Source organism: Streptopelia decaocto (assembly GCF_964273445.1).
Source record: "Streptopelia decaocto genome assembly, chromosome: 1".
NCBI classification, from domain to species: domain Eukaryota; kingdom Metazoa; phylum Chordata; class Aves; order Columbiformes; family Columbidae; genus Streptopelia; species Streptopelia decaocto.
In genome coordinates, this window is record NC_138663.1 from 88,426,074 (window position 1) to 88,450,538 (window position 24,465).

General features: G+C 38.3%; 1 protein-coding gene across 8 annotated transcripts in view; it reads left to right on the forward strand.

Moving 5' to 3' along the window:
* The window catches only part of DCAF6 (DDB1 and CUL4 associated factor 6), a 92,868-nt gene extending 77,144 nt beyond the window's left edge, over positions 1-15,724 (forward strand). For all 8 annotated transcript variants that reach the window (XM_082043138.1, XM_082043137.1, XM_082043141.1 and 5 more), the window contains 5 exons: positions 3,237-3,375; positions 9,114-9,270; positions 10,830-10,918; positions 13,424-13,529; positions 15,147-15,724. In XM_082043138.1, the coding sequence (XP_081899264.1) occupies positions 3,237-3,375; positions 9,114-9,270; positions 10,830-10,918; positions 13,424-13,529; positions 15,147-15,211 (556 nt within the window). In that variant the 3' untranslated portion in view covers positions 15,212-15,724. The remainder of the gene's footprint in view (positions 1-3,236; positions 3,376-9,113; positions 9,271-10,829; positions 10,919-13,423; positions 13,530-15,146) is intronic.
* Positions 15,725-24,465: the final 8,741 nt, after the last annotated feature.

A 24,465-nucleotide genomic window follows, 5' to 3' on the forward strand; every position in this document is an offset into this window, starting at 1 on the left:
AAGTTCAGTTTCATTGGCTTTATAAGACCTAATGTTTTCTGTACCATAAAATTAATAGCATTAATCTAGATCGAGCAGTTTTCTGGCATCTTCATTATTTGATGCCCAAATGTGAATGCATAATAAAACTGTATCAATTGATGGAGTTACTGACACAATGTGTGTAAATTACATTATCTGATACTTTGTACTTGAAGAGTACAGAGGTTGGAAGGGAAACAGCTGCTCACAGTCAGGCTTGGCTTAGGCTCAACTTCAGAACAGTACAAATTGCACAGCGTGCTTCTGTATCTGCTGATGCTCCAAGTGATTAGGCTGCTGCCTAAGTTTATGTTGGCACAGATAGGTGTTGCTTATCACAAATACAAATGAAAATTAAAAAGCCACAAAACCGTGTTTGAATTCTTAATTTTTGTGTGTGACTTAAAAATATAGAGAAAGTGTGTAGTTATGGAAGAAGTAATACGTCTCGGAGAGAATTCTTTTCCTGTAACTTCTTTGTTCTGAAGTGTCATTAGATTGGGCTCATATTTATCTTTTCTGGAAAAGACTAGCCTCTGCCAGGTTCCTGCTTTTAGCAGTATGTCATTAGAGTGCCTGGTAACAGTATCACAGTTGTAGCTGTGTGTGCTTGGCTGCATTCTCCCTGTTGAAGGTAGTCGCCAGCTTTACAAGATAACAAAATATCAATCTGTTCATGCCTTTTTAAAATAAGGCCCAAAATCAGGTTAACTTCAGAGCTGAATTTAGTTAAAAGACAGTTTTTATGAAAAGTCGCTTCTGTGCTTCTGCTTTTATTTAAAAATGCATGATTCTGACTGCTGAATAGTTTTGAGGGTTTTTTGTAATGTCTGCATTCAAGCCTAGGGGAGATTAGAGGAGGAGATTCATTTTTCTAGAGATGCTAAAATACAAATTATGCAAGAAACTACTTTGGGTTACCAGTTAGTTACTTTAATCCCATGTTCTAATCCCATGATTTGCTACTGCTCTCTAGCAAGTAACCCTTCCAAAAGAGCTAGACAAGTCTTCTGTTTTGTCAGTTCTAATGATGTTTAACTCAGCTTTTCAACTGCACATCCTTAATTAATTAATTAATTAATTAATGTGGATAACTACAGTGAAAATACAAATAGCAATTATAGTAAGTGCTAGATGTAAGGCTGGCAGGTGTGCTTCAGAAGCTGAAAGGACCTTACTGTGCTGTCTGCTGATTCCAAAGCTGTGTGATCACTGATGGTGTTGGTAGTAGAGTAGTTGTTACAGGATTCTCACTTTTACGTTCTCAAACAAAAACTTCCTTTTTTAAAAACAAGTCTGAAACCAAATATGTGCAAATAACCGTTTAAAGTTTCTGTGTTTTATGCAGCCTGTCATGTACATGCCACCCTTCTTTTTCCTTCACATAGATTTAAACTGGTGAAGAGAATAATTCTGTGATCTTCAAAGCACAGTAGATTAAGAATATAGGCTTCTTGTTTTCCTCCTTTGTATGAAGACTTTGTGAAGAACTCTTAAGTCTGTTGAAGATTAAAGTTGAGACTCCATATGTTATGTGGACTAACTAACAAATACAGTACGTTTATTTAGTGTAGTATAAGAAGGAGGAACTAGAAAATTGCCCAGATATGAGAATTTGAGGGGATAGAAAACTCTTGCAAAGGAAGCAGTAATAGTCTGTTTTTTCTGGGATTGTTTGCTAGACAAACTTCCAAGAAATGCATTATAATAAATAGTCCACTGTTAAGTGGATCCTTTGGCTAGTGCTTGCAAATCTCTTCTAGTTTCTGTAAAAATAAGTATTAAAATTTCTTCTAAAAGCTTAGCTGAATTAGAAGATCTTAGTATGACAGGTTTGGTTTTGTGGTTTTTTTTTTGTTGTTGTTTGTTTGTTTTAATCTGTATTAATGACGCATAACTTGCATTCATTTTATTTCTTTGCCTACCTGTAGGATAACACTTTCTTTACCTTAATTTTTTTGGTCCAACTTTCTCCTATGAGAAAAAATGGAACAAAAGTCTAAGCAGACCACTGGCTGTGAGAATTAGTTATGAATAGATGTGGTGGGTGTTTTGCTTGAAAGGGAACTTGTTGCAAGAGTCTCCAGGATCAGTGACTAAAACACCAAATCGCATTATTTGTGAACAAATACAAGTTACTAGCTTTCTGGTAGTAGTGTACTGAAGTTGCAACTATATTCAGTTCCGGCTCAGTTTGCTTTTCAGGATCATATAAATTCCTGTAATAGCTTCCCTCCTTGCATTCTGCTAAAATCTGTAGCTTGAGATTTGCACTGTGTTCAGTGCACTGTGTTCAGGACCTCAAAGGCAATAGCAACTCTGACATGGAATAAAAGAAGAAAAAGAGGCTGCAGGTGCTGGGATGTGACAGTTTGGTTGTAACTGGAATTATGGGAAGCTGGGAACTTCAGAGCTAAACAGGAAAACTTTGGCAACAGGGTGTTTTCACACTAGAATCCTAAACCAAAATATATAATATAATATAATATAATATAATATAATATAATATAATATAATATAATATAATATAATATAATATAATATAATATAATATAATATAATATAATATAATATAATATAATATAATATAATATAGCTAATTTTTCTTTGTTATTCTAGGAAATCTTCAGCTGTATCCCTCACTGCTAACATATGGGATAGCTGCTACAATAGTTGATGTCAAACCATCTCTTACTTTAGTAGGAACTTTTTAAAAGCTGTCTAAATCTTGAGTCTTGTCATACAGAAACAGTGAAGAGAAATACCTTTGATTAAATTTGAGGGAAAAACAAATCACACTGGAAGGCTCACTAGATCCTTAATAACTTTTTAAATTTTTAAAACTTTTGTTTTGGCATAGAATTTTCACTTCAGGATTTTGCTGCCTCATTATGGGTGGAGGATATCTCTATCACTGAAGAATAAAATAGCATGTGAATTTTGCCAACAGTTGAAGTTTGGTTTTGTTCTTCAGAGAGGGAATAAAATGTTGCATCACTTGACATTCCACTGTCTTGCATGCTATCATTGTTCTAAGCCAGGATGGAAAAATTAAAGTCTGTAATTTTACATTTGGGATAACTGTGGTGTCTGTTCCAAAGTTATGGAGAATGTGTTTTTGAGTGCCTAATTATTATTTTATAGTCCTTTTGATAGCCCATTTCAGTGTTTAGAGATGGACTTTCAGTAGTGTTCTCTTTGTCTGCAATTTACAGACGATCTGCTGTTGCCCGCATTCAGGAGCTCTTCAGAAGGAGGAAAGAAAGAAAAGAAATGGAAGAATTGGAAACGTTGAATATTAGACGTCCTTTAATAAAGATGGTTTATAAAGGTCATCGAAACTCCCGAACAATGGTACGAACTTTTTGTCTTTTTTGGGAACTGTAGAGATTTTAGGGACTGAATCTGTGTAGCTGCTGCATTGATACACTTGCCAAAAAGATTATTGTAATGTATTATGAGCATTTTTTCTTGCATATTCAATTGGAAGCCACATAATTCGCTCTAAGTGAAAACTAAAATTAGTGTAACTCATGTCACCATGCTAGGCATTTAAGTTTTCTTGAATTTAAGACTCTCTCCCCTTAACTTCCTTTGAAATCTTAGGTATTTTTTCTTAACTTTTTTCATTTTGCCTGTCAGCTTAAGTGGTATAAAATGTGCCTACCTGCAAAATTATGATTTAATCTTCACATTCCTTTCCAAGTTCTGTAAAGTTAAAGATTAAATAATAATTTTGAGCAGCTTGAAAGGGAGAGTGAGGATTAAATCATAGTTTTGAAGAGCCTTGACATCTCTGAATTCAAAAAGGAAGTAGTACTAGTTATTAAATTGTAATCTGTAGTATCTGTAGATACTCTGTCTTTTTCATATGAAATACTGTATTTTAAGAAAAATGCAGTTGCTACATTTGTAAAACAGTGGTGCATGAGAAACAAATGCTGTTCTCCTTGCTATTCTTTTTCTGCTTGTTACAGTATTTTGAAGATGTCAAGTTCTGAGTACTAGATGGTATTTTGTAGTAGCAGGTGTATTACTCTAAAGAGTAGTCCCTCTACCTCCAAAAGCAGTTTTCTGGAGTTTGTGTGATTGGCTTTGATTACATGGGGGGAAATGCTTCAGTAAATGCATATTTCAGTCTACGTAAGCAACAGGGCTTAGAATAAACTTTTATTAATGACAAGGAGGTTTGCACTGTATTTCAGAAATTAATTTTAATTGCTTGAAAACCCATTAGTTTAAAAGTACTTTGTGTTTGAGAGATATTAAACCTAAGCTTGCCTAAGTGGTCTTAATTCAGTCTCCATCTGCATATGTGTTATCCTACAGATTGTTTAATGGAATTTGTTGTTTGGCTTCTTTGGGGTTGGTGGTTTTGGTTTTGTTTTACATGAGCAACCATGACAAAGAATGCACACAATGGAAGATGATGTAATTTTACCTCTTGGTTTCTATGGTGGCCAACGTTTTTGTTATGAATAATCTATTTCCTGCAAGGCAAGGGCTGATGGTATTTCCCTTGTAAATTTGTGAAGGAGTCATCTTAGAGAGGTCTTGTTTCTTGCAGCCCTGAGCAGCCCAGGGATAAAGTTGTCTTGTCAATTACATGAACTATTTTAATACACATATATAGAAGGCAGATGAATTAAAGTTGTGCAGACAGATTGAATAATTCTGATCCTTCCTTACTTTTGAGGACTTAAATTGGCAATCTTACAATTTTTTAATAAGCATATTTTAAGTGTAATTATTACATTATCAGAAAGTAGAAGACAAGTAGCCTTATCTTGATGTTTGCTTGCACCATTGGCAGTGTTGGAACATTCTTAGGTCCAGCATGCAGATCACTGCCATTTAACTACTCCATTTTTTAATGAAACAGACCTGAAAGTATGACAGCAGGGAGTGTGATGGTAGTGGAGTGATTGGGTGGGGGGGGTGGTGCGGAGACTGGGACGGGATTTCTTGTTTCTCTTTAGCTCTTGTAAGAAAAAAATGAGCCCCGGATCCCTTCTTTTTCTTCAAAATTTGTCTTTTGCCATGTGGCTTCGGTTCTTTGTCTCCAGTCCTAGTATTATCTCCCTTATATATATGCCATTCTTCCTCTATTCCACTCACCTCAAGTCCCCTTTTGAAATGTTGACTTAGGAAACTTGGCTTCAATAGACCATCTGTGTGTACCTAGTAAATAGGATAAGTATACATACAATAAAATTGAGTGTGTATATGAGATCGAAAACAAAGTTTTTAAATGTGAATTTTAATTCTGATAATTTATGTGGTGCCAAAAGTAGGTTCTATGAATATTAGAAATGTAAAGTCAGCAGTTACATAAAAGAGTACAAAGCAAGCAGGAAGAAGTTGTAATTCAGAAATTAAATACAAACTTATTTATAATTGGAGGTAATTTAGATGTACTTCTAACAGAATGATGAAAAATACATATTAAGAGGAGATACAAGACAAAAACTGCACAAAGATTAATATATTGGAAACAGATCTTTCACTACAGAATCTAGGAATGCAGTTTCTCTGGCTTATTTTTAGGTATCAGGATTACTTTATTGCACTGACTGCAATAATTGGTACATATTATGTACAAAGATTTAGCAAGCCTGAAATTTAAAACTGAACATGCTCATTATGGAAATAAAGAATGTATTTTTAACAACAGTAAGGGTTCAGGTTACTAATATGATTCTTTATCATGGTGATTTTTAAATCAAGATAGCTGGGGCAAAGCACAGAGTAACGCAATGTCTCTGTCCTTTTCTCCAGTGCATTTTCTGAGAAAAATATGCAAAAGGAAGATAAGGATGCAGGCACTGTCCTCTTTGGAGCTTTATTATGATGCGTTGCCTGGAAAATAATTCCATAGTAGAATTCTTTGTATATGGTCTCAAACTCAAAACCCTGTCCCTTATGCTGGAGATATTCATAAATACTAAACATTGGACCTATCTGTGTGAACCCTGGAACCTGCTGCATAGGAAACTTCTGTTTACATATGTATCACTTTTGCTTGGTGTTTGTCAGTTGAAAGAGTCAGCAAAAGGTATTGCTAACTGTTTAAAGTGTAATCTTGTGTGTAGGATTACATTTTAACTTCCAGACTCTTTTCTCGAGCACAAACATGGGACTATTGTGGAGCTTTCAGCTCACATCTTGTGACTGAGGTTTGAGTGTTCTTGAAGCAATGTCCCTTCTCCTTCTGCCACTCCATCTAAACTCTCACCCTGTAGATAATGTAGGGCGGCAATGGAGAACGATACTGCTGCTTAGCCTGTTCCTATTTGAAAAAGTTTAGCAAATTTTGATGTCCTACTCTGAATAAAATCAGAAGTGATTCCTGAAGAAGATTCTAATCATTAGTGAAGGAAGCAGCCCATCCTTGTTTGTTCAGACCAGTTGTTTGGCTTCATTTGAGTTACATCTTTTTAGGAAGGGAGGGTAGAGAGGCCTTGCTGTGGAAAGATTATTCTACATTTAACAAACCTAATAGTTGCTTCTTGAAAAAAATATTCTACTTTTTTTTTTTTTTTTTTGGCTCAGAAATTGAATAAGCCACATTCTTTCAGGCTGTAATCGTAAGGGTATCTTGAATGTAACAGGTGTAGAATAATATCAACATTATATTTCTAGGAAATGGATATCTGATACTACTGCCACTCTTTCCTGGCCTGCAGTTTCTCTGTCATTTGCATGATCATTTTAATTGTAACGCTGACTGCTTCAGCTGCCTTCCATTCCAAAATTCATGAGACTGCAGATCTGTGAAACACTCAAGAAGTCTGGGTTTTCCCACTAACTTAGTAATACTCAATTAATAAATAATACAGCATTTACTATCCAAGTAATAATTTATAAATAACGTTTAAGAAATAAAAATAGTAGAGTCTAGTATAAATAATAGATATATGTATCTGTACAAAACTGTAACTACTATGTATAAATTATTATCAGATAATACATTATTCTTATAATCCTATGACACTACCATATTTTGGAAAGAGGGATGGGAACAAGGAGGAGAAAAAAGTTCAGATTTATCTACTCACCTGTCTCCTGAAGACTTTTTGAAGTCAAGTACAAGTCAAGCTAGCTATCTTGTCATTGACTGTATCTGCTATGTTCTTTAATTCTCAGGATCAGGGACAAGACAGTCTAGCCATTTTGTTGGGGGGAGATGGTCCTTTCATTAGAAAAGTATTCACAGCATTGTTAGCAAATGTGCATCCAGAACAATGATAGTGATGAGACTGTGAGTGTTTATGGAGCTTAAGACAGAAGATTTAAATACCTACTGAATTATAGCACTTCAAGGAAAAATAAATAGATGAGGTAATAACCCACTATATAGTATACTAGCCTAAAGCACCAACGTGCTGTTCCCTAAAACCCTGCTTTTCCTCTTACCCGGAGGATGTTGTTCCTCTCTTCATTGCATGGAGAAAAGCAGAGGCTGTCCCTTGATGACAGGTGCAGAAAGGCAGAACGTGACAGGAAACCTTTGCCGCCTCTGTTGAGACGGTCCCCCTGCTCCAAAGGAAACCTTCTATCAGCTGCCCTTAGCGCTGCTGAGGCTCCCTGGAGCAGCTGCCAGAAGGGAGCAGCCCAAGCACGCAATGACAATGAGGCACCGCAACAAACTACACAGCTGTGGTGAGAGGTGGTTGGTTTTCTGGAAGCCTCCTAAAGGCCCATGGATCTTGCTGCAATGGCCTTCAGTCAATGGCACATCCAGCCCAGTTGTGTTCAGGCACAAACAGACGTGTACATTTAACTCACAATGCCATGTTTGTGAATTTCCTCCCATCTTTTCTGGTTATTCTGGTTATTCTTCAGTAATTCCGGCATCTTTCAAGTAAAAATTATTACCGTGTTATTCTGGGAGGTGTACAATTTCCTTCTTCAAATGTACAATTCTCCAACCAGAGAAGTCTTCCTTGAATGTTTTAATTACATCCAATTATAACCCAGGGTCAAACTACTGTGTATCAGTAACATTACAGAAGAGTTAGCTGTAATCCAAAACCAAAGATTATCCAATTAGGATTTCTGAGTATGTGATTTAAAAGTTGTAATAATTTGTGTGATGCTATTCCAGTCAGTGCAAACTAAAATTGCATAAACTGACCCAAGATGTTAGAATGACCTTCAGTGTGCACAGTAGACCCTCAAACAACTCATTGCCTTTGCCAGATAGTTTTTATCTTGCTCTCTAAATTTATACACAGCAACATAAAAAAAAAAGTAAACAGTCCATGTTGGCAATGTATTACATGTGCTTGTTGCTGATAACATGGGAACACCACTGATACGTGACAAATGTTAGCCATATCACTTAAAATATTTTGCAAAGGTGCTCAGATACATCAACAAAGTAATTATGGGAACAACCATATAGAACAGAATGCATCATTGCAGTGTCAAGAAAACTGTGGTATTATTGGTTCCACTTGCAGGGAGAGATGCTTCTACTTTCATCTACTGTTACTGTAAATAGCTGAAGCTAAAGGGTGGCTTCTACCTGGATGCCTTTCTTGTTCAGGGGCTTTGGACAAAGAAGTCTTAGTTCTTATCTGATTGATTATAGAGGGGGGAGAAAATTTCCAAAGTTTGATTTTGTGACCCTTTTTTATCTGTAAGACCTAGATAATTCCTACCCCTCAGTTTTCCTAAGCTTCTGTCTTGTCTCCTCTTCCTCTGTAAATGGAAAATCCTCATCAGAGATGAGCCTATCATTTACTTTAAACTTACAGAACCCTTCCCAAAAACTGTTTCGCTTACCCCTGTCTCCAGTATCATTCTAGTCACTTTGGAAAGTGTCATATCTGCTGTAATTTATTTTGAAACTGCTCAGTCTGCCCCAGCTGTTCTCCATTTTTTCTGCTAGCAGCAACTTTTCCCTGGAGTCTTTGGCTTTCTGAATTTTATTTTTTGATCATTTTTCTTTTAATGTTTCCTTTAAATTTTCTTGCATTTGCAGAGCTCTTACTTCAGAGGCAGTGTTATTGCAGAAACAGGAGAATTGTCTTTGTGCTTTCCAAGGTAGTCTTATAAAGTAATTGTTATTTTTGGTTTTACTGCAGATAAAGGAAGCCAATTTTTGGGGATCTAACTTCGTCATGAGTGGTTCAGACTGTGGCCATATTTTTATATGGGATCGACATACTGCTGAACATCTCATGCTACTGGAAGCTGATAATCATGTAGTGAACTGTCTTCAACCTCATCCATTTGACCCAAGTAAGATGATTTTCATTTACATTTTTCACAGTCTGCATATTCAGGTTATCTGTAGTAAAGCATTTTAAAGATCAGTCTTAAATTCTTTGTTCAATAGAGCATTGTAATGATTAATGAACTACTATTAATTCTTTTCCCATACAAATTAGATAATACTGCTTTTAATCTTGTCTTTTACTAATGACCTTTGGCCCTTAAAACTCTTCATACTCAATAACATCTTGGAATGAAAATATTATCAACATAGTATTTATAGGAAGTTAAGAGGTAGTAAGAAGAATCTCCATTTCTTGCTCGCCTCAATACATTAAATGTTTTCCATGACACTAGTAAGGGAATGACCCCTTCCAGGGGTCATTGAAATGCCAGCAACACTTGGGTGAGTAGATATTGGAATCTTGGCCCTGTTGAAAAAATTGATCTAAGTTGGTATCTCAGTCTCGCTAGCTTTGTGAGATGACAAGAATGCATAAAATTCATAGAAATCCTATTAATTTGTGTTTAGGGGAATATATTTATAGAAAAGATGGACCAAAGTATTATAAGGTATCATACGTTGTCTGACATGTAGGTGAAAAATCTGAACCATTCTGCAACTTCTGACACAGTCTAAGAAAGTATTCATGTTACTTCTTTTTTCATAGCTTACATGACTATGGAGTAACAGTCAGCTGTAAATAAATAAGCAAATAACATTATGATGATACCAGAAGAGCCTGGGCTTTTTTTGGACCATTTATGGAAACATGGAATACTCTCCTATATTGGATAAGCCTTGAATTTTTAAATGCTTAATTGAAATTGTGTTCCTGGGCATATTTAGAGTGTGTGGCTTGGTTAGTCACTCCTTCTGGAAGCACCTTTCAAAATGCCCTGTAGTTTTACTGATTTCTTGATGCAGTGTGACTATCTCCCTATCACAGTGAGACAGTAATGAAGAGGTCATCCTTCTTGTAGGACAGTTAATCTTATAGAGTTTTCCAGTTACTGAGATCTTTCTATGAAATTTTGATTCCCATTGTGGTTTTGTACAATGATGTAGAGAATGTTTTGCAGCTTTTTGTTTTCCATATTTTAACGAGCATCCATAAGAGCATACATTGTTTTTTTAAATGTTTGAATATCAAATAAATTTACATAAAATACACTGAAATTATCAAATGTCAAAATACATCTTGTATCTGAGTCTACAAATCCTAAGGCTCTTTTATTAATGCATATGTTTAGCAGGTCATCAGCAGAAGTATATGAGTACTGGCTGGGTTTATTCTTACTTTTTGCTCCTGTCTTACATATATTCTGGTGGGGTTTTTTTAATTTAAAAAAGGAGGCTCTTAATGTTTGCATGTGTTTTCTGCATATGTGCATATATTAAAAATATACAATCTTGTTCAGATCTCGTATGGAGACTTAGAAATTACATAGCTGTATGTTCAGTATGAGAACTGACATTTGCAAGTAAATGCTTCAAGTGGATTATTTTTCTTCAGCTCTGTTTAAGTGCAGAAAATACTGGTAATGACATAAAACATTTAATTTAAAATTACTGTTACTTCTAGTTTTGGCCTCTTCGGGTATTGACTATGATATAAAAATTTGGTCACCATTGGAAGAATCCAAGATTTTTAACAGAAAACTTGCAGATGAGGTAAGAACCTTTCCTTCTTTTTCACAGTAATGTTGCATCTTCCAGTTCTACAGAAGCTTTTGGTCCAAATTACTGATATTGAATTAACAGTTATTTAATGTTCAACAAATGAGCTACAAATAAAAAGCTGCCCTTTATAATAGCTAACTTTAATATATTTGGCAGCACACAGAGGCGCTTTGTATGTCATTAACTCTCTTAGAAATTATATTATGTGATCTGGTATTATGTACATGAGGGAAGTTGGAAAAAGTATAAACAGTCAGATATAGAGGGAAAACTGGCAGGAATTGAGAAATTGAGTTAGTACTTGTCTTTAAAAAAATAAATTAACTGGAGGAAACACAACAATATACAGAGCAGGGAGTGCAAAAATCAAATGTATTAAATATTCTGTGGCATAAAAGGGAGTTAATGTTAAGATTGGAAATTGGGAACTTCATGGAATAAAGCAAACATTGCAAGCCAAATCAGTTACAAAAGTCCATATGTAAAGTTGTGCAGCACTTTGTTTTCATACCTCCAAAGCAATAACAATGTATATAGCAATTGGTCTATGATGATCATATAGTTGACTGCTGAATAATCATAACATGTTATGTGATTTACATAACATAATTTATTAAAATGTTGAATGTTTTTCTGTAAGTAATATATTAGGGAAAATTTGATTGTGGGATTGTTTAGGGGTTTTTTGTGCAATCTCTTGGACAACAGGGATATAGTAGACTGGGGGGTTTTAATTATTATTTTTCTGTATTAGTGTTACATATATTTAAAACAAACAGAAACCTACAACCCTTAGCCACCAGCCCTGCAACCCCCTGAAAAAATACCCCAAACTATCCACTTGTCAGTTTTTCACCTTTCCCATTATTTTGGCAGAAGTAACACCAAGCGAAGTGATACTTCTTTGCCTCTTGTAGGATAGTTTTAATCCATGACATGGTTTGGAATCTTTGGACTTTAGAAATATTGCTGAGCATATGTGCTAAAAGTAATTATTGTAGTGATACTTTTGTTTCTTAATTTTTAATAATAACAAATTATTTAGATATTTAATTATTTTTTCTTTAATATAAAATGTAGAACTTTCAGATAATTTAATTGCAGTATGGTCTGTAGCTTTATATGTTTTGATTTTAGTTTCATCTCTGTATTGAAATACCTATGTAGAGGACAGGAGAAGTTCATAGAAATAAAATAGTTTTCACCACATTAAGTTTGGCTAGAGTAAGTGTCCAACATACCTACACTGAATTTTCTGTAGAAGGGAAGGTCTAGGGACAAAGCGTTGTGTTTGGGGAAAATTCAGTATAGACGTAGAACTGTATTAAGAGACGCCATGACCTTAGTGAGTTAGAAAAGACAGAGGGGGTGGGAATAAATCTCTGAATAGAGAGAAAACATCAGAAGAAGCCTGTCAAAAGGGTGTTACTGGTGGTGCACTGAGAAATAGGAGGTGAAAGAGGAAAAGCCTGCTGTCTTCTCATTTTGCTGCTTTTAGGAAGTGGTCAGGTGTGCAAAGTGCCTGGTAGACATGAGAATGACAGAAAAGAGGTGCTTTGGTTTGGCTAGGAGAAGGCCACTGCAGACATTTGCAAGAATCACGTTCCTCACGAGAGGAACAGGCTTGAGAAGGAGCTTCAGGGAGAAAAAGAAATGCATTATTTTCTGGCCTTACGGCAGCTGATCTGGGAGGAAGGACTGAATAATGGTCAGTACTTGTCTCCACCTAAAGCATTTTTTATGCTTAGTGATAATGAAAGAACGTAGTCTAAAAGCCGAGAGAAAAGCTAAGGTGTGGGATTAGAATTTAACAGCAAAGCAAGAAGGATGGCAAGGATGTACAGGAAGGAAAGAAGCAAAAGAGCTACAAGTATTCGTTAATGTTTTTTTTCCTTGAAACTAAGACGGTGGGAGGTGGCTCTTTCAAGTTATTTAGAGGCAAGGTATAGATCGTTTCGAAATAATTATGGAGCTGAAGAATGTTCCTGAAGTGGGATAGAGTAATTGCTTGTGTTCCTTGGATTTTTTCCAAAAGTTTCAAGCAGCATGAAGGTAGGAGTTCAGGGTAACCTCATCTCTTTTTCCTTCCTACATTCTTGGCTAGTGCTGGTGCTAGGACTTCATTCTCTACAACAGTTGCCATCTGTAACAGCACATTCTCTCATCGGTCCTCCTTATTTTGTGCAAGATCTCATTTCCAAAAGATTTTCTCAGTTTCTCATCTTAATATCTGCCATGCATGTGGACAGTGGAATGATGATCTTACTAGAATAGTCCTTAGATAGACCATTAGATATCTGTAGGCAGAGTCCACTGACTGACTCACTACATACAAATGGAGTAACTATATTCAATACTAATTATTAAAATATTGCTCCCTTAGCGTAATTTTGGACTCTGTAAATGCCTTTTGCATAGGAACTACGTACCTACAAACCTGTATTGATGCAGTACAATTTCATGGGGTTTTTTAATGCTGTTTTTTTCCCCTTCCAGGTTATAACACGTAATGAATTAATGCTGGAAGAGACGAGAAACACTATTACTGTTCCAGCTTCTTTTATGTTAAGAATGTTGGCTTCACTGAATCATATAAGAGCAGGTGAGAGACTTCTGAAGAGCTTGTCCACCACATTGATCTATGAAATAGCAGATGGATTGGGGAGTCATCAAGATCATCAGCTGTTTGCGGCTACACTTGGGGTTGCTGAGAAGATTTAAGGGCTCTTCTGATGGTGTCTTAAAAGCACTTAGGAATTGCTTCTTTAGTGTGAGACTTGCAACAATTTGCAGCTGTTATTTTTTACCTCAAAACAAAGAAAAGAGCAAAATACAGATATTAACGTACTATCCATCCTGAAATAGCTTATTTGTAATGTAGTACTAGTTAGATGTTGAAAAATACTCTCTTTTCTAAGGAGTGTTCTTTAAGATGAGTGTCGTGTGATGGGAAAGCTATTGGGGTGAATGGAATGTGTCATAAACTACTGTCGTGGTGGGCTTGGAATTGTCTGGGAGCGAAGGAGCATGTGAAGATACTGGACTGAGAGAGACACTAATGAGGCTGCTGGCAGCTGTTCCTGGGGCAGCAGGTACTAGGATATCCCTTCAGTGAAAGGGCAGTTCCCTAGGGGCTGAGCCTGGAGATATATAATGGGTTTTGTGGAGAAACACTGTTGGGAACTGGTGCTCCCGGATGTTAGTGCTGATGCAGCTGACTGCAGTGGGTTGATACTGAAGATACAGTGACAGAAGATACTGAAGAAGACAATGGAGAGACATCATACTGGGTAGGAAGAAAGGGGATGAAGTTGGCTATACTATATGGGGCAGAAACCTAACAGAACTGTAGATAAGGGTGAAAGTAACGGTAAAAATTTAATATGGGGACCCTGGCACAGGCTGAGGAGAGTAGTGGGCTTATAGTGATGAGGATGGAGGGAAGCTCTGCCTGGCAGCAGCTACTGCTCCCCTTTCACCTCTCACTGATCTGGCAAAGTAGAGGAAGCTACTGGATCCAGCTCAGCTCTGTGCCTTGCCACTGATGTAAATGAATACGTTGTTTGGGTTTTTTCTTAGTTTCTTCCGATTTCTTTGGAGTAAAATACTCAAAGAACTGCCCAACACTTGACTTACAAAAGTTTCAACAAAAAATCTGTGTTATGGCTGGGTGAAGTATTTCTTAACCTGACAATGCATGTTGTTTGAGTGATAGACATTCAGGCAGTCATGTTTGCTCACATTTTTCTATTTGTCTTTCCCTAAACTTTTACATCAACAAGTGTTTGTTCTAATGTATGTAGTGACAGATTGATTCCCCAGCTTTCTGAAATATGCAGGTTTCTAACCACAGCTATTTCAGTTTTAGTTCCCCAGAACGGTGTTTCAATCCCTTGTATTCGCCATCTCTTTTTAATATTATGCTTGCATTCATCTTTCCTGTGGTGACAGCCAGGCAGCAGCTACAAGATTTTTCCTTTTGTACACAAATTTCACTTTTATGCCTGGAAATCCTTTAGGGCTTTTCTTCTGTTCTCCTTTCTTGTGGTGACATGTCTACCCAGTCTCTGCTGTCAATCCATACGGACTTTCTTCGCTCATATAATCCACAGCCACTGTGCATTGTGTAACAGCCCAGGGAGAAAGTATGTTATAAATATTTACCAAAAAATGAAAACTTTGGAAGTTCTCTTTACTAAATCTTCTCTGTGTCTTACAGACCGATTGGAAGGTGACAGATCAGAAGGATCTGGTCAGGAGAACGAAAATGAAGATGAAGAGTAACCAGCAGTTGTGTGCAAGCACCTAAACATTAATGGAATTTGTATAAGACATTAATTATATTTTTCCTTACAGAGCTTTAGTGCAATTCTAAGGTATTGCTTTTGGATAACCTAACCTTTTGTTTTTGAATGACTGTGTGCATGACTTTGGGAGAGCGTGCAAGTAAAATAAGCAAAAATGTTTTTAAAATGTTTTGCCATGTATGAGGGGTGCTAGAAGATGCGAAGTGCAATATTTTCCTTAACCTGCAAATGTGGGAGCTTGGATCAATGTTTTAAAGTAACTTTCATTATAGTAAAAACGTTGGTTCAAATACATTTCTATACCTGCTGTTTGCATGTTTGTTGCTTTCTAATTAAAAGATTTGGTTGTTTTAAGTAGTTTCCTGTTTTTCCTTTGAGCAACCATTGGTTTATCACCCTATAACTATTAATGTGATGCCATTGCTGCCTTCATTTGCATTCTTTCTTACAATGTTTATGAAGTGACAAATACAATTATTTATAACAGTGAGCACTGGGATTCTCTGTGACTTTGAGACCCCATGCCTCTCAGTTCTTGCTTTTCCATGGACATAACCCACACATACGTATGCAAAACTGTCTCTGCATCAGTCTGATTGTAGTGCCACTTCACATTCTCCATGCTTAAATCTGTAATGCTGGTGAAATAGTTATGTAGGCAGCAGATATATCTCAATTTCCATTGGATTTAGAATAGAGAAAATGTAGTAGAAAGGAACATGAATTTGAATATTCCTATGCATTAGTTCCTAGCAGTAATTTGGGAAGGGATTTCAGTCCATGTAACAGGCTCTACTCTTCCTCTATACGTGTTTGGATGTCAATGGGGAAGACGAATTGAAGGAAGGAAAGCAGAGCAGGGAAACGAGCAGCTTTACTCAATGGCTGTTCTTGCCAAGGATGGCAGATGCTGAGAGGCTCCACTGGAAGTTACAGAATGCCAGGTAGAGTTCTAAATCAGGTGGATGAGGGTATTGGAGGCTTCGTTACCCTGTTATCATTAAAATATGCATTCATCACATAGTCTTCACAGACTTTGCTTACATCAACAAAAAAAATTCCCCGTGCCAAATGAAAAAGAACATTATCACAACATTCAGGTATCCTGATCCATAATGCAAGCAGGCTGAAAGGGCTTGGGGAAGGGATATAAATCACAGAAATAGAGGGAGATGGGAAAACTAAACCTATTTGAGGACATGAAGAGAGATTTGTGAGGGAAGAGAAATGGGAATTATATGGAACTTGGCAGTAACTGAAGATACTTGGGCAAGGGAAGAATAACATGAGGGTAGAGGAAAAATGTGAGGAGATGGATAGGGTGGTTGCTTGTTTTTTCTTTTAAAAAATGAGAACATAAGAAATTACTGAGGAAAAGCAAAGTGTAGAAGCTTTGAAAGTGATCCAGTGAAGTGAATATAGGAAAGGAGAAAGTAACTTTGGAGGAGGGAAGGTTTTGGAGACACAGGGTGCTGAGAAGAATTGAGGTCCCAGTACACTGGAGCATTGGGGAAAACGGGAAACTTTACACACAGCGGAAGTCGGTGCAACAGAGGATGGAAATCTGGTAAACATTTCAGAACGTATCTACCGTGAACAAGGGAGAGTGAAAGAAGTCAAGGTTAACTTGGTTGGTTGTTTTGAGATGTGGAGTGAAAGTAACAGCTGATACGGATATTTGTCTTTTCTGGTGACACAAGAATGACTTTTTGTTGGAGAAAAGAGAAACCACTAGTTTTCCCTCCTGATGTAACATGTTGGGCAAGCGTTTTTAGACCAGCAAGAAATAAAAGAATGCTTTATGATTTTGTAGTACACCCATTTGAGGAGGGGGTAGTGCAGTGGTCTAGAATTGTTCAAACCTTTCTGCTCATAGCACTTCATTGAGCAGTGTTTTTACTATCACATAGATAGAGTGTACTTAGTGTATATATAAGTAGGGTTGTCTGCTCTATTCTAGCTGTTAGCAGTAAGAGGTATAAAGCCTTGTTTCTCTTCTGAGTGGCATCTGTTGCCATGGTGGACATCTTCCACAGCCTGGGGTCCTGAGCAGTTCAGTCAGGGAAACACAACAACACAATGTTTGATTGGAGTTTCTAGGTCCTCCATAGATTATATTTGAGAGGTATTAGCTGCCAAAAAGAAGGACCATGGTGTTTCTACAGAAGCCTGGCTCTTTTTATTTGGAAATTATTAACTTTTGCCATCTGAAAACAAATTCTCAAGTAAGTATATGGAGAGTATACCCTTTGTCTTCACTGCAGAGGTGTTATAAATCATCACTGTGGATGTCTTTGTTTCTAAAATAAAAAAGCTGCTTCTGCCACTTTTGCTTTAGTTGTAGTAGCAATTGCCAGCAAAGAACACACAATATAAAGCAAAAGCAATAATCTTATAAATGTGTGTTTTTCAGAGTTCCCCAATAAGCACGTTCCAAAAAGGTCTCTTATTTATTTAAAGGCTAAATCTTAACTTTAATTCCAGATGCTTAATTGCGGATTTACTGATTAAAAGGAGATTTGAATCTCAATAAGAGCAACATTTTAATATTTGGAAGATTTTTCAGACTTCAGTGAAGCTTTTCAAGCATTTTTTTGTAAAATTAAGATATCCATAGTGTTTGAGTTTGTTTGTTTTACATAAACATTTGGGCAATGGGCTGTGTCTCAATTCCTAGAACCAGTAATAGGAGCTGTTGGCAGGAGCAGAAGAGATGCTGGTAAATTAGTTCTAGAGTCTGTAGCAGCAAAAGAAAATTTGAAAATGTGATTCAAATGTCCATAGAAGTTAATGAATAAGTAATAAACCAACCCACAATTTGAAACCTCACAATTTTAAAAGCAAATCTTAGGATCTGGGTCTAATTTCAGACTGGGGGTTTTGAGGTGGGTGATGTTGCAGGAGCTCCCTCTAGTGCCACCACTCGTGCTGCATTTGCAGAAGCATCTGTCCTGTGTGCAGAAACAATTACCTGGGGATGCGCACTTGGCTAATTTGATTACTGCCACAGTGATGCAATACTTAAGATCATCATTCAGCTTTTCAAGTAAGCCTATGAGAGGAAAAGACCAACAAGCAACACACCATAATACTCTTGTTAAGCATCAATTGACCAGTTGATTTAGCTGGCCACTAAACGACCTTCAGTTTCTAATCGCAATAGTAACAGCCCAAATTTGATGGATAAGGCAGTGGCGGAGAATATGGGGAGCACTTTATATTCCTGCATTGCAGACTGAAGGTTGTGCATACGCTCAAGCTAGTCCTTCTGTCCTGCAACAGCTTGCTGTCAATGTTTACATCCTAGGAAGAGCACTTCTCTAAGGGTTCAGATGTCATTGAACTCACTTCCACAAAGGGTATTTCTTAAGACCGTTACAAAGATGAAAAGAAACTTTTTTTATGTGTTGCTGTAATTCCTGGTAACTAATTTGGTGTCTCGAAGCTTGGACAGATGGTCACCAAAAGAAGCAGTTGCCTCTTTAAACATCAGAGATGCTAAGACTCTTCTGCCAGGCTATCCTGAATCAATATCTGCCCAAGTTCTAGTTCTTTATGCTTTCCTCTGATGGAGGTAGGACAAGGTTCATTAACAACATCCTGCATCACCTTTATCATGACATTTTCTTACCTTTCTTAGCCGTAGATAAATGTAGCTTGAATAAAATGTTACAGTAGACTGTTGTGTATGTCCCAAGTTCTTTCACAACACCTCAGAAAAAGATTTTGAGGAAGAAATTACAGAAGTGAATGTTTAATAGAGGTTTCACTGTCCTTGCACAAGAAAAACAGCTATCATTGAAGTGTGTGTGCATTTGTGTTTAAGGGATGGGAGAATATGCTCAGAGATGCTGCCTTGGAATGCTGGGTAGTTGTGTCCACAAAGTGATTTTTGTATGGAAAGACAGGACTGAGCCAGGTTCAGCCTCTGAGGCTCAGGCCTATTGCAAAGGCCATTCATAAACAATCCCTGGGAATCCTCCATACCACACTGTTGCACCAGCCAGACCCGACAACGCTGTTGAAAAATTAGATGCCAGTTAGCATCAGTGAGGTCAAAGGCCATATTCCTCCTGGTCCACAGTCACACCCCCACAAGAGTTCAACTCTAAAAGGCTCTGATGAAGTACAGAAAATGACACAGAAGGCAGGTGGAGGTCATCTGCCCTGCCTAAAGAGAGATTAATTTAGTCTTTGAAATGTGAAGTTAAATCAATTTTCAGCTATTTTCAGGAATTATAACATGACCAAATGCTTTTATCTTTGTAAGCACCTGGTTTGTCTTCTCAGTGATTCTACTGTTGAGTCAGAGTTGTTTTTTGAGGGTATTAGATATTTATTTTCCTTAGTTTTAAAAGTTCCTTTTATTATTTGCAATTGCTTTGTTCTTTCCATGAAAAGGTTCCATCTATCTACTCAGTGCCTTTTAAGAATCATCAGTACTCCCCTTTTTATTAATTTTGCTTTGCTAGAGCAAACTGAAGTTCAAAAAACCCACTAAAAACCACAACAAGGTGTTTTGATTGGAAAACCAGGCATATAGTGCTCTTAAAGCAAGCTCCTTTTTTCTGATTGTGACTCACCATATTGCAATGCTTCCCTTTTATTTTTTTTTTCAGGAGAAGGGCTGTATGCTGGCATAATCCATAGAATTTGACAGAGTCACTATCAAAGTCATAACTGATGGCTACTAAGTTAGGAAAGTCTCACTTAACTGAAATTCACTCTAAATAGAGTTTGTTAGTGGGCTTTGTTACTAACTGGAAAACAAATCCCAGGGGATCTGCAGCTGTTCTCAAATAAGATGGTAGATCTTCTCCTTTCCCTCTGTGGGATGACTTGATGCTCAAACCTCTTCCAATATTTTCTCCTTCCTGACCTGCCCTTAGTCCCATGCAATCTGTTTGCCTGTAGCTACTATTTTTAGCCCTGGTGAGTAGTGAAAGAAGGAGAGCTGGGACGGAGGAAGACAAGGTTGTGGGGATCAGGAGCAAAACTCTTTTCATTAGCTGGGCACTGCCTTTGCTCAGCCAGTGAGGCAAGCTGAAGGCAAGTCCTCAAAATCTTTCTAGCTCCTTTATCCCCAGTAGCCTCAGGTACTTTTTATGGTGAGTTGAACATCACACCTTCCAAGCTGCTAGACAGAACCCAAGGGAATGGCAGGAAGATGTGCCAGGGGAGGCTTAGGTTGGACATGAGGAAAAGGTCCTTCCCCCAGAGGGTGGTGGAGCACTGGAACAGGCTCCCCAGGGAGGTGTCACGGCCCCAAGCCTGACAGTGTTCAAGAAGAGACTGGACAACGCCCTCAGACACATGGTGTGAACTGTGGGGTTGTCCTGTGCAGGGACGGGAGTTGGACTCGATGATCCTCGTTGGTCCCTTCCAAATCAGGACATTCTATGATTTCTATTCATCAGATTGTGATGACCATTTGGTAGTAGGCACAAGATGAATTGGAGCTCTCACTTTAAATCTTGCTGACCTAATGTTGTCGTGGTTGTCAGTAGTTGGCTCTGAGGGCATGGGATGCTGATCCAGTACTTCTGTTAGTGGAAAAAAGTGTCCGGGACTGTTATCTGTCTCATTTCATGAGCATTTCAAAGAGAAAAAACTGTGCTCTAAAATAACTTGTGCGTATTTTACCCAGGATTATAAAGAGCAAAGAAGGTTTCTGTAAACACTTAAATGAATATGGCTTTTAAAATAAAGTTAGGTACTGTGACAAAGCCATTGGGCTTGGAGGTTGGTTGTACTACAGAAGCTTTACAGGCTCAGGGATGTAAAACACAAGACTCACTTCAAATTTTTCACAAATTATTCTCAAGTGAGGTTTTTTGTTTAAAAAGTTAATTATATTGTGCACTTGATATCATTGCCTGTAAGGGTCCTGCGGCAAGTGCATTGAAGAGTGTGAGGCTCCCCGGAGCAGGAACTATTGCTCAGTCCCAGTACAGGGAGATTCTCAAACACACCCAGAGCTGCAGTTGTCACCTCCAATATCCCCTCACCATGGCAGAAGCAAGTCCCAGCCCTCACCCCATCACAGCCACACTGTTTGTGCCCACTCTGGCAGCTCGCTGGGCATGTGGGTGTCACTGATGGTAGGTGCGCGCTGTCCCCCACCACACTGAAAATCCTTGTGATTGCTCAGAAATTCAGCTTCATTCATGTCTCATGAATTTCATATCACTGCAGTGAATGGATTTGATTGCAGTCTGGAGGGTCTAAATTTGGTTTGTTACAGGGTCTTATAGAGGAGAGCACTGCAAAAGATATAGAAATGAGAAACCGAATGAGCTTTGTGATTTAATTTGGGAATTATTTCCCTTGTCTCTCGGCTCATGATCTCTTTCGCCTTGGTTCACTGGCTATCTATCAAGCAGCTCAGTGTGGTGACTAAGAATGTGTAAAACAGTGAGCCCAAGGCGCAGAGGGCAGCCAGACCCCTGGCCCTTTGGACTGTCAGTGATCGGGCAGGGAGCAGGCATGAGGTGCAGGTCTCCACTTCCCCCCCTGCATGGTTCATTCCCTGGAAAGCAGTCGGAGAACAGCTGAAAGAGAGTAAGGTGAGGATAAATTAAAAGCTGATTTATACCCAAGGAAGGAGAAAATATTGAATGCAGCAGTAATTTTTTTTCACTGAAAGATAGTCTAAAAACAGAGGGATGCTATAGAAAAGACTGTTCGGTGTAGCTGAGCTGCAAGGAAGACACTCACTCCAGTGCCACCTGCACGTAGTGAGGCAGGGGGCATCCCGCATTAAAGGCTGATTGTCAGAGTAATGTGGCCTCCTGTGTTGCTGCGCAATGGCTGTACGACACTGCTGTAAGAAAGCATCTTCAAGTTGCAGAGCTGTGCAGGAAAATAAACTGTACTGTGCTACGTATCTAGAAGAGCAAAAGGCTTCCATGAGAAGGTAACTGGCATCTCAGTGAAACTGTAGGTTTAAAGACATGTGACATCCACTAGGATATATCACTGAAGAAAGATGGAAATCTGTCTGGCACCAGAGCCCTGAATTTGTGCCTACCAGGGTTTTGAAGCACATTGCTGAGTTTGCTGGCAACTGGAGAGCAGGCAGGGGATGCCCAGGCCATGGTGCTCCAAGTCAAACATTGCCGTCTTCTTCTGACAGTGCTCTGGGATCACCTGAAGTGATGATGTAAGTGGTGGTGATGTTAACATGCAGATTTTATACATCTTTGCTTTAAAATGCTGTTAGATCTACCTTATGAAGAGAGACATCAACGTCAGAACTCCCCTTTAACAGATACAGAAATTGGGCATGAAAGTGGAAACAAATTGCTTGTCAACCCCTAACAGCCTAGTAATAAAACCAGGATTCAGGTCCTTTTACATTTGAGGTGAGTCCCCTTCCACCAGCCTGTATGATGCCTTTTAAAAATAGGAGGTGACCCAAAACCTTCAATGATGCTCCTCCACCCTTGTAATTTCCAATTCTCTCCTTGGGCAAGTTAGTGAGTGTGTTTCTTGGTAAAACACCAGCAGCACTGTTGCTGCACAGATACGCTAGCTGGTGATCTGTGTGGTAACAAAACTGAGTGCTTCTAGGGCTCTCTCTCGATGCAGTAAACATTAAAAGGCTGGTACAAAAAATGTAATTACTTGTGATTGCTATGGGAATAACAGCTCTGAATGTGGTTGGCTTGCGCAGGTATGACTTGAGCTCTTTATTCACCTTTAGGTCTTACAATAAAAACCATAAAATTTATCTTCCAGGGGTAATAATTAGTCCATTAGTGATTTAGCTGTATCCTGACAGAAGTGGAGCTGCAGCAGTTTCAGCATCTGACAGTTGGTCCCAGGGTTGCCATGGTAACTGCCAAGGAGGGGGAGTGCTTAAGAAAAATGCAGCTTCTGGGTTAAATTCTGGGCTGGAAGGTGGCAGATGGATGGGATTCAGCTGCCTCGGGGGGTGGAACCCCACAGCCAGCAAGCTGAATGGGAGACGAGCAGACATGCAGATTGAGAAATCTCCCCGGGCAGGCTGAGTTGGCACATGGGAAGTTCTGCACCGGTGAAGCAGGGAAGAGATGGAGTCAGAAGCAAAATTTAACTCAAAGCATTAATTTGTTCCCACATTTGCTCACTGAGCCTGGTGTGTTTCATTTGAAACACGCAGGGTCCGACAAGCTCCTGCATAATCCAAGCCTGCCCGAAAGCCGGGACTCAGTGCTCCCACAGCCCTTTATTGGGAGCAGCCAGCTCAGATGGGGAGGGAGGGAGGGTGGCTCATGTCACTCGGAAGTTAAACTCTTTGGCAGCCTCATATAGACATAGAGCCAAGGACTTGGGGTCCCAGGCAGCTGCGAGCTGGAATCAATGTTATCAGAGCCACTGAACCCCTCTCAGAGCACAGGCAACACGTTTCGCTACAGAAAGGTTTCCGAAACAAAATGTCCTTAGGCTTTTCTGTTTGCAAAACAATTCGAAATGAAAAACAGAAAGAAGAAACATCTTGTTCCACCATGGACCAAGACCACGTTTCAGCCAGAACATTTCTCACAAGGGAGAGTGCATGCTTTGTATTAAATACACAAAACCTGAGCATGTGGGAAGCTCCCATATCTAAGGGCAGAAATCAGGAAAAAAATGACTGTGTGGTGGGTTGTTTTTTTTTTGAACCACGCTTATTGTGACTCGTTTATACTGTGTGCAGTGTTAAAGCCATTATAACAAATGTGTTGTTATATTAAATTCATCATCCAAGATAGTTTCCAGACACACAATACGCTTTGGTATCCACAATCTACAGAAAATTTCTGTGTGCCACCTTGTACCTGTGCTGCTCAGCTGTACTGTTTCTTTCCACTTGCAGCATTTCTTCCATTTTTCCTGTTTTACTGGTTCTTTGGGGTGCACTAGAACATCAATTCTGGTAATAGATTTATCATCATGCGAAGGTAAAGAATTCATATTTATTTAACAAACCAAAATATAACTCCTATAAGCTCACTAGATTATGAAAAAGGCATTCTACGCTTTCAAAAATATAAGTAAATTCTAGGTTGAGCAAGCAAATATTTATTGCAGACAAGTATTTCAATTCTTACCCATATTTCAATTTTCTGAGGAAGAAGAGGAAGTTAAACCTTCTCTTCTCCCATGCCTCCATTTTTTCAAAGAAATTTGACGTTCCTAATTATGGCAGAGCAAAGGGAGATGAAAGTCTATTTCAAGAGATGATTCTTCTGTAAACAGCGCCTGGGC